Here is a 13458-nt window from a genome sequence, read left to right on the forward strand (position 1 = left end):
CACACAACAGCTCTTAGACAACTATAAGGATAAAGACAAAACCACATCAAGAAGGGAAAATGGGACAGAGACGTGGTCAGGTCAGAAACCAAACCCTGGAACTGAGACCAAGTGGGGGGGGGGGTATCACAGGTAAAAATGTCCTTCCTGAAAAGTGAGAGGTTACAGTCCCACACTAGGCATCTCCCACCCTGGGGATCTTCACAGAAAGATAAACTCTCATAACTTGTTTTTGAAAATCAGCTCGGCTTAACTTCAAGAGAATTGGAGGGCTAAAGGAAACAGACTCCATGCTTAAAGGGACCACACACAATCTTACTTGCTCTCTCTACCAGAGAGGCAGCAGTTTGAAAAGTACCTGGGCCCTAAATAAAGGAGTTTACTAACTAATTTTAGGGAGCATGCCAAAGGGGCAGGGTTCTATAAGAACTTTATCCAAGAATGGAAATGCTGACAGGCATATTCTTCTTGCTCTCTGTCAGCCTAAATAAATCTGATACTGGTGGGCACCAGTCTGACACTACCCATATACCTAGCTAGCGCTGCCTGTTCTACACCAGTGTTCCCCTGCAGACCTGCCTTGTCAAACTCGCCTTCCTGGTAGGCATTCCTTGGCTCCTATCCTGCATCCCTGGCAGATACCCTTGGTGGATACTGTTGATCCTAAAAGCAACTCCTGCTAGGGAAGTAAGGAGGGGACACCCTTGCCCACCAGTGCACCTACTGAAGTCATGGCCCATCACATAGAAGGGTGCATAGAGCCAACACGGGGGACATCCCTAAAGCACCTGGTACTGGTGACCACATTTCTAGGCCCCACAGCACAATTCCACACCTACCTTCAATGCCAGGAATCACTGCTGACCTAACCTATCATATATATATATATAGAAACAAATACAGGGAGTCAGACAAAATAAGCAGACACAGGAATAGGTTCTAAACAAATGAACAAGACAAAACCTCGGAAAAGAACCAAGTGAAAAAGAAATAAGCAATATACCTAGTAAAGAATTCAAAGTAATGGTTATAAAGATGCTCACCGAACTTGGGAGAGGAGTAGATGAACACAGCAGAGATTTCAACAGAGATAAAAAATATAAAAAAGAATAAAATCAGAGCTGAAGAATACAATAACAGAAATGAAAAACACAAGAGAGGGAATCAACAGCTGATCAAAGGATGCAAGAGAACAGATCAGTGATCTGGAGGATAGGGCAGTGGAAATCATTCAAGTTAAACAGCAAAAAAGAAAAAAGAATGAAAAAAATGAGCATAAGTTAAGGGACCACATGGACAACATCAAGCAGACTAACATTCATATCCTTTATGATATGATAACACAAAAAGAGGAGGCAGAAAACTTAATTTTAGGAAATGACAACTGAAAAAATTACCTAATTGGGGAAAGAAAACAGATATCCAGGTCCAGGAAGCACAGATTCTCCTGAACAAGATAACCCAAACAGGTCCATATGGAAATACATTAATTATTAAAATCTCAAAAATTAAAGACAAAAAGGGATCCCTGGGTGGCGCAGCGGTTTGGCGCCTGCCTTTGGCTCAGGGCGCGATCCTGGAGACCCAGGATCGAATCCCATATCGGGCTCCCGGTGCATGGAGCCTGCTTCTCCCTCTGCCTGTGTCTCTGTCTCTCTCTCTCTCTGTGTGTGTGTGTGAATATCATAAATAAATAAATACATTTAAAAAAAAATTAAAGACAAAGAGAATCTTAAAAGCAGCAGGAGAAAAGCAACTAGTTATACATGAGGAAACATTCATAAGAGCTGATTTTTCAGCAGAAAATTTGAAGGCCAGAAGACATGATATTTTCAAAGCACTGAAAGAAAATACTCTACCCAGCAAGAAAGATTATCATTTAAAATTAAAAGTGAGATAAGGAATTTCTCAATTAAGCAAAAAAGAAAATATCATAACTAGAAGAAAATCAAAAAAGAAAAAATTTCAAAATTTCACTGGTAAAACCAAGTATTATACATTAAAGGTAGTAGATCAATCCCTTATAAAGCTAGTATGAAGATTAAGACAAAAGTAGTCAAATCAACTCTATCTACAATAATTAGGAATACACAACATAAAAAGATATACAATATGACCTCAAATACATAAAACATAGGCAGGGGAATAAAATAGTAATGCTTTTAGAATATCTTCGAATTTAAGCAACCATCAACTTAAGGAGGTGATTACATACATAGGTTATTATATCAACCTGTTCATAAACACAAACCAAATAATAGATACATAAAAAATTAAGAGAAAGGAATAAAAGATCAGTACTGAAGAAAGTCATCAAATCAGAAGGGAAGAGGGCAAGAGAAGAAACAGAGAACTAGAAACAAACCAGAAAACAATTAATAAAATCAAAATATGCACATACCTATCAATAATTACTTTAAATATGAATGGACTAAATTCTCCAATCAAAAGATACAGGGTGACAAACAGAAAAATAAGACCCATTTATATGTTGCCTACAAGAGACAGAAAAGACACAATCAGACTTAAATTGAAGGGATAAAAGATATTCCATGCAAATGACAGTGAAAGAAAAAAGGTAGCAATACTTATTATTGGATAAAATAGACTTTAAAAAAAGACTAAGGAAATACAAAGAAGGGCATTAGTAATAAAGGGATCCATTCCAACAGGGTTGAACAATTGTAAATATCTATGCACCCAACCTAAATATATAAATATATAAATACTAACAGACACAAAGAGTAATACAGTAATAGTAGGGGACTTTAATACCTCTCTTAGATCAATGATATTTCATCCAGACAGAAAATTAATAAGGAAACAGTGGCTCTGAATGATACATTAGACCAAATGGACTTAACAGATATACATAGACTATTCTATATAAAACAGAATATACATTCTTTTCAAGTGAACATGGAATATTCTCCAAGACAGATCACTTGTTGATCCACAAAACAAGTCTCAATAAATTTAAGACTGAAATCCTATCAAGTAGTTTCCAACCACTAGACCAAAAAAAAATCTATTACAATAATAAAAAAAAAAAAAAAAAAACCCAAAACCTTCAGAGGGGTGCTTGGACAACTCAGTCATTTAAGCATCTGACTCTCAATTTTGGCTCAGGTCAAGATCTCAGGGTCATGAGATCAAGGCCCACATTGGGCTCCATGCTCAGGGAGGAGTCTGCTTAAGACTCTCTCTCCCTCTGCCCCTACCCTCCCCACCCCTGCTTGTGCTAGCGCACTCTCAAATAAATAAATAAAATCTTAAAAAAAGAATAAAACCTGGAAAAAAGGCAAACCTGTGGAAGCTAAAAAACATACTGCTAAACAATCAATAGGTCGATAAAGAAAGCAAAGAGAAAATTAAAAAAAAAAAAAAACCTTTAGACAAATGAAAATGGAAATACAACATTCCAAAATCTCTGGGATGCAGCGAAAGCAGTTCTAAGAGGAAAGCTTATAGAGAAACAGGACTACCTCAAGAAATAAGAAAAATCTCAAACATCTACCTTATACTTAAAGGAGCCAGAAAAAGAAGAACGAAGCCCAAAATTAATAGAAGGAATAAAGAGGAGAAATAAATGAAACAGATACTAATTAAACACTAAAAATGATCAATGAAACCAAGAGCTGGTTCTTTGAAAAGATGCACAAAATTGATCATTAAAATCTCCAAGCTTCATTATTTTTTTAAGGGAGGGAAGGGGAGAGAGGAAAGGAGAAGGAGAGGGAGAGAAAGGGTGGGGGGGTGAAGGGCAGAAGGACAGGGAGAACAAGAATCTTAAGGAGGTTCCATGCCCAGTGCAGACACCAACATGGAGCTGGATCTCACAACTCTGAAATCATGACTTGAGTTGAAATCAAGAGTCAGATGCTTAACCTACTGAGCCACCCAGGCACCCCTCAGCATTCTTTTTGACCAAAAGTTAGTAAGTCACAAGGATGAAAGGTATAGCACAGGAAATATAGACAGTAGTACTGTAACAGAGTTGTATGCCGACAGATAATAGTTAGACTTGGGGTGAACATAGCATAACATAGTTGTTGAATCACTATGTTGTATACCTGAAACTAACGTAACACTGTGTCTCAATGTCAATTAAAAAAATACTGATTTCATTAGGTGGCTTTGAGGCTTAAATAAGAAAAATATGGGGATCCCTGGGTGGCGCAGCGGTTTGGCGCCTGCCTGTGGCCCAGGGCGCGATCCTGGAGACCCGGGATCGAGTCCCACGTCGGGCTCCCGGTGCATGGAGCCTGCTTCTCTCTGCCTGTGTCTCTGCTTCTCTCTCTCTCTCTGTGACTATCATAAATAAGTAAATAAATAAAAAAGGAAACCAAGTTGGATTCCTTTAAAAAAAAATAAGAAAAATATGTAAAGTGGCTTTCAATAGGCATTCCATAAGTAACAGCTAATATTATCATTATCACACAGGCAAATAAACAAGGTGAGCCTTATGATTGTCTAGCTTACAGCCTGAAAGCCATACTCCATGCAGCAGAGGCAGGAGTATAAACAGAGCCCAGAGGTCTCCTTGATGTGAGAAGCCATAGGCCAGAGCTCTGGGAGACCAAGGCAGCCAGAATTTGTGAGGCAGACTACTGGATATGGAAAGAGAGAGAGAAAAGGGGGAATGGGAGGGAGACAGTGAGAGGGAGCTCCTGAGATATGCAGAAGCATCCTTCAAGTCTTTGGCTGAGTATTGATCTGTTAGTACATGAGGCTGGCAGGCTGGAAGGCTGGAGAAAGTAGCATCAGAAAGTAGGACAAAATGGAGCTCACACAGGGCAAGAAATAGTTTGCATTCCCTAATAGGCAAGTAAGGAGCTCTTGAAATACACAGGACACTGGATTCCTCAGAAAGGTTATGACTTAGTATTGGGACTTAATTAGCCCCAGATTAAAGGCTGCCAAAGACCTGTCATAACAAAGCTTAAAAGAAAGCTTCAAACCAATTTGCAAGTGACTTACGTATGTGCCAGAGCAAAACCCACCATTCAATCCAATCCACGATCCAGCACTCGACAAGATTAAAACAAAACCTCACAATATCTAGTATCTTGTCAAAAATTACCAGGCTTGCAAAGAAGCAGAAAAATAGGACCCACAGAAAGGGGGGAGCAAGAAGCAAACAGTAAAACAGAACAGAAATAACAGAGGTAGTGAAATTAATAGTCAAAGACCCTAAAACAGCTACTATAAATATCATACATATGCACAAAGATGCCAAGGAAACCATGAGCATAATGAGGTAAGGGAAAATATAAAACCCAAATGGAACTTCTGGAAATAAAAATACAATAACTGAAATGAAAAATAAATTGAGTATAATTAACAAGTTAGACACTTCAGAAAAGAGCAATGAATTTGAAGACACAGTAACTGGAATTTTTATTATATTGAGTTATTATTGGTGCTTCTAAGTATATGTGTTTATAATAGTTAAAGTGTGATACAGGTAAATTCAATATATCAAGAGAATTGTACAGCATCTGTTCATAAAAGATTCTATACTATACAAACTATGAAAGTCACACAAAATCACTCTTTCAGTGTCTTTTCAACTGAGAAGAATCCTATTCAGGATGCTTCCCCTACTGAGGTGGTTCATACTAAGTAAGCTTTGTGTTCAGATTTTTATTTTCTTCTACAATAGCTTCATAGTTCTCTTTCATTTCTGCTTATTCTAGGCAAAGCAGCTCTATTTCTGGATTTTCTGGGTTAGAAGCTCCTAAATGATGCTTTAAAAAAATCCAAAGTATTATTAGGTTTCCCTGGTTCTTCATATAAGGCTACCAAGACCTTGGTCAATCCAACGCCCGACTTATCAAGTATCTCCAAAACTGCTTGTGCTTCAAGTTGGCAGTTTTGTAACGGGCCATAGAGACAGCAGCAGAAGCAGAGCTGGTGCCCGAGACTGTGTCTGGCAGACTCTAGTAACTAGGATTTTTATGTATGGTGAATTATTAAATTGTTTCTTAGGAGTTAACCAAATATGCAAACATTTGCTAAATAATACTTTTCTTTTTTTCTTTTTTTTTTTCTGCTGATATATGATCTGATCATTATCAAACAAAGTTGCCGGATTCTGGACCTTCTAACGTAGCCATCACTCTGTCTCATAACGACTCACAGTGCTTCAAAGATTAGAGCTTTACAATACATTTTAACATCTTATAGGCTAGTCTCCTCTCACCACTCTTCTTTTTCAAAATTTCCTAACCATCGTTGCTGGTCCACTCTTCAAATGATCCCTGGAGCTTCCCTACATTTCAAGATGTTATTGAAAAAACGTAAATGCATTTTTATAACACTCTTTTATTTTTTTTTCAGGGCTCTATTTGTCTTGATTTATCTCAGTGATCTTTTGAGACTCTCAGTAAACTGTGACTATTTTTATACAGGTCCTTCTTTTTTCCTTAGGTTTCCAAAATAATTACAGATTTTCCAATAATATTTTTGTGTCTCTAATTATGATATACTTTATTTCCTTCAACCCCTACTGTATTTAATTTTCTCTTCGCTTATCACTAATTCAATCCTACACTCTCCCCAACTTACGTAACTATTCTTTCAGTATATGCAAACGTGATAGGTATTTTACTAAATTCTTGCTGCCCTGATGTGAACTGAACATTCTTCTGAAGATGCCCTGCTCTATCTTCCATACCAGGGCTTCTGTTTCCTAGATTTCAGTCTTTCTTCTTGATGTCTCCATCAGACCAATGTTTATAGGTAAAGGCACTGTATCAGACATGTTGATAGAGATCAGTGAAAAAGACTTCAATAACTGGTGCTAGGTTCATTGGGATCATATATTAAAAACAGCAAAACTGGGGCATCTGGGGGGTTAAGCATCTGCCTTTGGCAGTGGTCATTATCTCCAGGTTTGGGACTGAGCCCCGTGTCAGGCTCCCTGCTCAATAGAGAGTCTGGTTCTCCTTTTCCCTCTGCCCCTCCACCACTGCTCATGCTCTGTCTCCATCTGTCTCTCTCTCAAATAAATAAATAAAATCTTAAAAAAAAAAAAAAAGTGAAACTGGCTTCTTTTTTCAACCACACACAAAAATCAATTCCAAGTGGATTATAGACGTAAATGTGAAGGGTAAAACAACAGAGCTTCTAGAAGATAACACAGAAGGATATCTTCATGATATCAGGATATAAAAGGAGTTCTTCAAAAAGACACAAAGAGCAATAACCACCAATTTACAATTAAAAACACCTGTTCTAAAAAAAAAAAAAAAGAAAAAAAATACCTGTTCTTCAAAAGACACTGTAAAGACAGTAACATGCCAAAGAGTAGAAGAAATTTGCAATACATTGAACTAATAAAAGACTAGTATGGAAAGTATGTTAGAACTCCTCCAAATCAATGAGAAAAAGACAAGAGATCCAACAGAAAAGTGGACAAAGGGCAAGCACTTCACAAAAAATAAGTTATCCAAAAGGCCAAGAAAGATGCAAAATGGTGCTCAATTTGATTTTTTAAAAACTCAGCAAAAGACAAAACTGCAATGACACACCATTCAGCTCTGATGAACAAAAATGTACAATTCTGGCAATTCCAAATACTGACAAGGATATGGAACAAAATGAACTTATACAAATTTTGTGGAACTATAAGTAGGCATAATGACTTCGGAGAATAATTCAGCATTACCTAGCAAAAGTGCAGATTTGCAGAACTTATGATCCAGCACTGCCACTCCTGAATAATATATATATACTATTTTATATCTATTATATATATATATTTCTTATTTAATATATATTTTCTTTTTTTTTGATAAATTAATTTTTATTGGTGTTCATTTACCAACATACAGAATAACACCAGTGCTCATCCCGTCAGTGTACCCTCATGTGCCCGTCCACCCATTAACCCCACCCCCCCACACTCCTCCCCCTCCTACACCCCTAGTTCATTTCCAGAGTTTGAACTCTTTATGTTACTGTCCCCTTGCTTGATTTTTCTCTCACATTTCTTCTCCCTTCCTTATATTCCCTTTCGATATTATTCATATTCCCATATGAATGAGAACATACACTGTTTGTCCTTCGCCGGTTACTGTGGGCCAAGTTCAAAAAGGGTGTGCCTGAGTTCTTCTCTGGGATTTTGATGGGAATCTTGTCTCACAATTTAGATCTTTCATCCATTTTGGTTTATCTTTGTTGCTGGTGCAAGAGAGTGGTCCAGTTTCATTCTTCTGCATGTGGAGTTCAATTTTCCCTGCACCATTTATTGAAGAGACTTTCTTCTAGTGGATGTCTTTTCTCCTTTTATCGCTATATTAGTTGGAGCATAAAGTTCAGGGTACACTTCTGGGTTATCTGTTCTGTTCCATTGATCTATATGGTTCTGTTTTGGTGCCAGTTACCAAACTGTCTTGAGAACACACAGCTTTGTAGTTTACACCTGAAATCTGGCATTGTGATGCCCCCAGGATATGGTTTTCTTTTTTAAAATTCCCCTGGCTGTTTGGGTAGGGTCTTTCGATTCCACACAAATCTTAAAAATTAATTTTGTTCTAAGTCTCTGGAAGAAAGTCCATGGTATTTTGATAGGGTTGCATTATACGTGTAAATTGCCCGGGTAACATTGACATTTTCACAATATCTAATTCTGCCAATCTCATGAGCATGGAATATTTTTCCATCTCTTTGTGTCTTCCTCATTTTCTTTCAGAAGTGTTCTGTTAGTTTTTAGGGTATATTTTGAGAAAACATTGAATGGTAAATGGTTCTCCATCCTTTTATTTTCAGGTTGTAGGTGTCCTTCTGTCTAAAATGAGTCTCGTGTAGACAGCAAAACAGATGGGTCTGTTTTTTTTTCCAGTCTGAAACTCTGCGCCTTTTGATGGGGGTCATTAAGCCATTCACGTTCAGAGTTACTTGAACTTCTTCTCTAAGGGGAGTTTAAGAGTCCCCCCTTAAATTCTTGCAGTGCTGGTTTGGAGGTCACATATCTTTCAGTTCCATGCCTGTTTGGAAGCTCTTTATCTCTCCTTTATTTGATTGAGAGCTTGCTGGGATATAGTATTCTTGGGGGGCTTGCATGTTTTATCATTTAGGACTGAATATATCCTGCCAGCCCTTTCTGCCTGACGGTCTCTGTGGAGAGGTCTGCTGTTTCCTAATATTCTCCCATGAAAGTCAGGACTTCTTGTCTCTTGCTGCTTTATGGGAATCTTCTCTTTATCTTTGGAATTTGCAAGCTTCACTATTAGATGTCGAGGGTTGAACGGTTTTTATTGATTTTAGGGGGGATCTCTCTATTTCTCTGGATTCTGAATGCCTGTTTCCCTCGCAGTTTGGGAAAGGTTTTCAGCTAGGATTTGTTCAAATACATATTTGGCCCTCTGTCCCTTCGGCAGCCCTTCGGGACCAAATAAACGGTAGTTTTTCTTCCTTTAGAGTGTCATTTATTTGCCTTATATCTGTCTTCTTGGTCCCTTAATTGTTCTCTTTTTTCTTCGTTTCCCTCTTTGCATTAACTTTTCTTCTATGGTCATCTCACTCGTTCTTCCACCTCGGTTAACCTCGTCGTTAGGATTCTAGTTTGATTGCATCTCATTCTATTGATTTTAATTTCTGCTGATTGGTTTAAATCTGCAGTCATGAATTCTTCGTGAGGCCTTAATGCTTTTTTCTAGAGCAACAGTGCTGTATAATGGTGCTTCGTGAATTGGCTTTCTGGACATTGAAGTGTTATCCAGATTTTGAACTCTGTGGAGAGAGGACTGTTTCTGATTCTTTGTTTGCGGTGATGGTTTTCTTCTAGTCATTTGCTCAGTGCTGAGTGGCCAAAAAACAAGTGGTATTGGAACACGGGGGAGTATCACTGGTCCGTCCAGCTGGTCTTCTGGGGGAGGGGCCTGTGTGCTTGAATCTCCAGGTGTCGCACTTGGGGGAGATGCTATGCCCTGCCTGCTGCCGGGCTCAGCGGGGGTTGTTTACCCGTGGGTGAGGCCCAGGAGGAACTAGCCGCAGTTGCTATGGCTGATCGGAAGCTGGAGCATGCAGCACGCTCCAGCTGACATAAATAGAAGAATCTTCATCACAGTTTTGTTTGTAATAACAAACACTGAAACTAATTTAGGGTTCCAAAACAGGACAATGGACAGGAAAATTATGAGTTAGTCAAAGAGTGGATCATATCTGGCTACACAAATAAACTACAGCTATAAGCAGCATGAGTAAATCAGGATAAAAAATACATGCTGTATGAATCCATATGCATAAGTTCAAAAATGAAGAAAACTAAAGTAAATTAATTATACAGATAAGAATCTATGAGATAAACTAAGCAGGAAATAAGAAGTCTTGGATTCACAGTACTGATTACCCTAGTAGCATACTAGGTATGATCACAATGAGGCATATAAGGGGGTGTCAAAGATGTTGGGAATATAACTATTGACTTGAGTGGTGGGGATTCAGGTGTTCTTATTAGGCACACAAATATGTCATATACTCTTCTGTATTTGTCATATACACTTGCAGTCTGCAGATCCCCTCATTAAACCTCTGCAGCTCACAAATTGCCCTTTGCAGGATTATTTTCTCAAGTGAACCTGGAACACTCTTGCGATGGGAATGCAGGCACAGCTGAAGGAAGGGATTAAGTGAAAGTCTGTGTACTGCAAAATAAGACACCAACCCCCTTCCCTTTCTTCAAATTGATTATCACATTCTTTAACTATCATCTTATTCACTTCAATATATCAATTTTAACATATCACATGCCAATCTTTATATATTACTATATCACCAATATCCTACAGGTTTCGTCTGCTTCTAATGTGTTCTATGGCCCTATTGAGTCCCTGAATGGACTACACTGCTTTCTCCGGCTGGCGGCACATCATTCATATTCTCCATGGAGAGCTTACAGCAGTTATGCCTGTCACCATCACTGTGTATTTAACTTTTAGTTCAGCTGTTGGTTTGTGCATGTAATGGGAATACTAACTTAGAAAACATAGTCTGGGATGCCTGGGTGGCTCAGTGGTTGAACATCTGCCTTTGGCTCAGGGCGTGATCCTGGAGTCCCAGGATCGAGTCCCGCATCAGGCTCCTTGTAGGGTGCCTGCTTCTCCCTCTGCCTGTGTCTCTCATGAATGAATAAATAAAATCTTTTAAAAAAGAAAAAGAAAACATAGTCTGTGACAAAAATGCAGGATTATTTTGTTTTGGAATTTCATCATGTGATAAAATAGCCAAAAAAAGTTAAAACGCACCTCTGCCACTTCCTTTTGAAAAGTCAGTGTCATCCGGGTTCTGCCGTAAACAAAAGGTCCATCTCTACAAGAGACATTTTCAAGCCACTTAATAATCAGCGGAGTTGATACACTAAAAGGCAGATTCCCAATAATATGTACATTTGGAGGATCTGGTTAGCAGGAGAAAAAAAAAAACAACTTGTTATGATTTTATCAATGAATTCTGAATTCAATTTTAGTTAAGAATTAAATCAAACTGGATACTAATAGTATCAAACAAAAATATATGAAAAGATAAGGATAAATATTTTTCAGTCCATTTACTCTTCAAGAGCAATGTTTACTCACAATCAGCTCTGAATTATTAAGAAAAACAATTCTAACATTATTAATGTTCAAAGTCCTCAGGTTTTTTGGCTTAGGAAAAATATGACAAAGACTTGGTTTGAGGGAAAAGCCAATTTGATCTGGACATGATATGCTCAAAGTCTATGGGGCATCCAGATGAAGCTGTCAAAGGGTCAGATGCCCAGGAAGGGGATACAGGCTGTGTATAAAGATGGAAGTGTCTGCAATATACAGCAAAACTACAGGAGCAGAGCCCTTCAAGCCAATCTTTAGCACAAGAGAAGATGCTCAAAAAGGAAAAGTCTTAGAAACATCATCTAAGAGGTTGGTGGAAAAATAACCACCAGCAAAGAATAGCCAGAGAAAGCTCACCCATTGTAAAAGGAAGAATAGGAGAACTTGGGACAGGAGCAGAGACACTTTTGGAAGAGACACTTCTGGAAGAGAGCCAAATAAATGCCTGAGAGCTCAGTCAGAGACGGTTTGAGGGAGGAATTCAGGAGGTCACTGTGACTCCAGCATGCCTGGGACAGAGCTGGAAATCTGGAGGCAGTGTGCTAAGGAGAGAATACATTTGGAAGGCAGAAACAAGCAGTACCAACCTCTCTGAAGAAGTCTGGCTATGGAGAGGCCAGAGACATGAAGCAGTTAGATGGAGGTCCAGCAGTAGCACCTCCATTGTTCTGAGGGGTTTCACAGGCAAGTAATACACCCCATTTATCTATGTATTCCAAGGAGCTGACATGTAATAGTACCCAATAAACTGCCTATAAATGAAGAATGCCTTGGCTGGTCACTGAATGTGAGATAGTGAAAATTAGGTGGGGCTTGGTTTACTAATACATTTCTTTTTTCACCATTTGGAAAAAGTAACACCTCATAGCTTATCCCATCCTTACATGGACTTAAAAATAGCAAGTTTATTTGAAGAAAATTCTAAACACTTGGAAAAACATGAGACAAGTTAGAATTAAGAAAAAGGAATTAGGATTTTGATGGAATCTTGTCTCACATTTAGATCTTTCATCCATTTTGAGTTTATCTTGGTGTATGGTGCAAGAGAGTGGTCTAGTTTCATTCTTCTGCATATGGATGTCCAACTTTCCCAACACCATTTATTGAAGAGACTGTCTTTCTTCCAGTGGATAGTCTTTCCTCCTTTATCGAATATTAGTTGACCATAAAGTTGAGGGTCCACTTCTGGATTCTCTATTCTGTTCCATTAATCTATGTATCTATTTTTGTGCCAGTACCACACTGGAAAGCTTTGTAGTACAACCTGAAATCTGGCATTGTGATGCCCCCAGATATGGTTTTCTTTTTTAAAATTCCCCTGGCTATTCGGGGTCTTTTCTGATTCCACACAAATCTTAAAATAATTTGTTCTAACTCTCTGAAGAAAGTCCATGGTATTTTGATAGGGATTGCATTAAACATGTAAATTGCCCTAGGTAACACTGACATTTTCACAATATTAATTCTGCCAATCCATGAGCATGGAATATTTTTCCATCTCTTTGTGTCTTCCTCAATTTCTTTCAGAAGTGTTTTATAGTTTTGAGGGTATATATCCTTTACCTCTTTGGTTAGGTTTATTCCTAGGTATCTTATGCTTTTGGGTGCAATTGTAAATGGGATTGACTCCTTAATTTCTCTTTCTTCAGTCTCATTGTTAGTGTATAGAAATGCCACTGACTTCTGGGCATTGATTTTGAACTCGGCCACAGCAACTTCTTGCAAGATACATCCACGATGGCAAAAGAAACAAAAGCAAAAATGAACTACTGGGACTTCACCAAGATAAGAAGCTTTTGCACAGCAAAGGATACAGTCAACAAAACTAAAAGACAACCTACAGAATGGGAGAAGATATTTG

At 38.3% G+C, this 13458-nt stretch overlaps 1 protein-coding gene and 1 pseudogene across 6 annotated transcripts in view; both read right to left on the bottom strand.

Moving 5' to 3' along the window:
• TFB1M (transcription factor B1, mitochondrial) overlaps positions 1–13458 on the bottom strand; it is an 85684-nt gene that overhangs the window by 52602 nt on the left and 19624 nt on the right. For all 6 annotated transcript variants that reach the window (XR_008662481.1, XR_008662482.1, XR_008662480.1 and 3 more), the window contains exon 4: positions 11253–11404. Coding sequence is in view for 3 of the 6 variants with exons in the window: in XM_055309764.1 (XP_055165739.1) it covers positions 11253–11404 (152 nt within the window). In the remaining 3 variants the exon portion in view is untranslated. The remainder of the gene's footprint in view (positions 1–11252; positions 11405–13458) is intronic.
• Positions 5604–5891, bottom strand: LOC129499843 (c-Myc-binding protein-like; annotated as a pseudogene).

The sequence above is a fragment of the Nyctereutes procyonoides genome, unplaced genomic scaffold, assembly GCF_905146905.1.
Source record: "Nyctereutes procyonoides isolate TBG_1078 unplaced genomic scaffold, NYPRO_anot_genome, whole genome shotgun sequence".
NCBI classification, from domain to species: domain Eukaryota; kingdom Metazoa; phylum Chordata; class Mammalia; order Carnivora; family Canidae; genus Nyctereutes; species Nyctereutes procyonoides.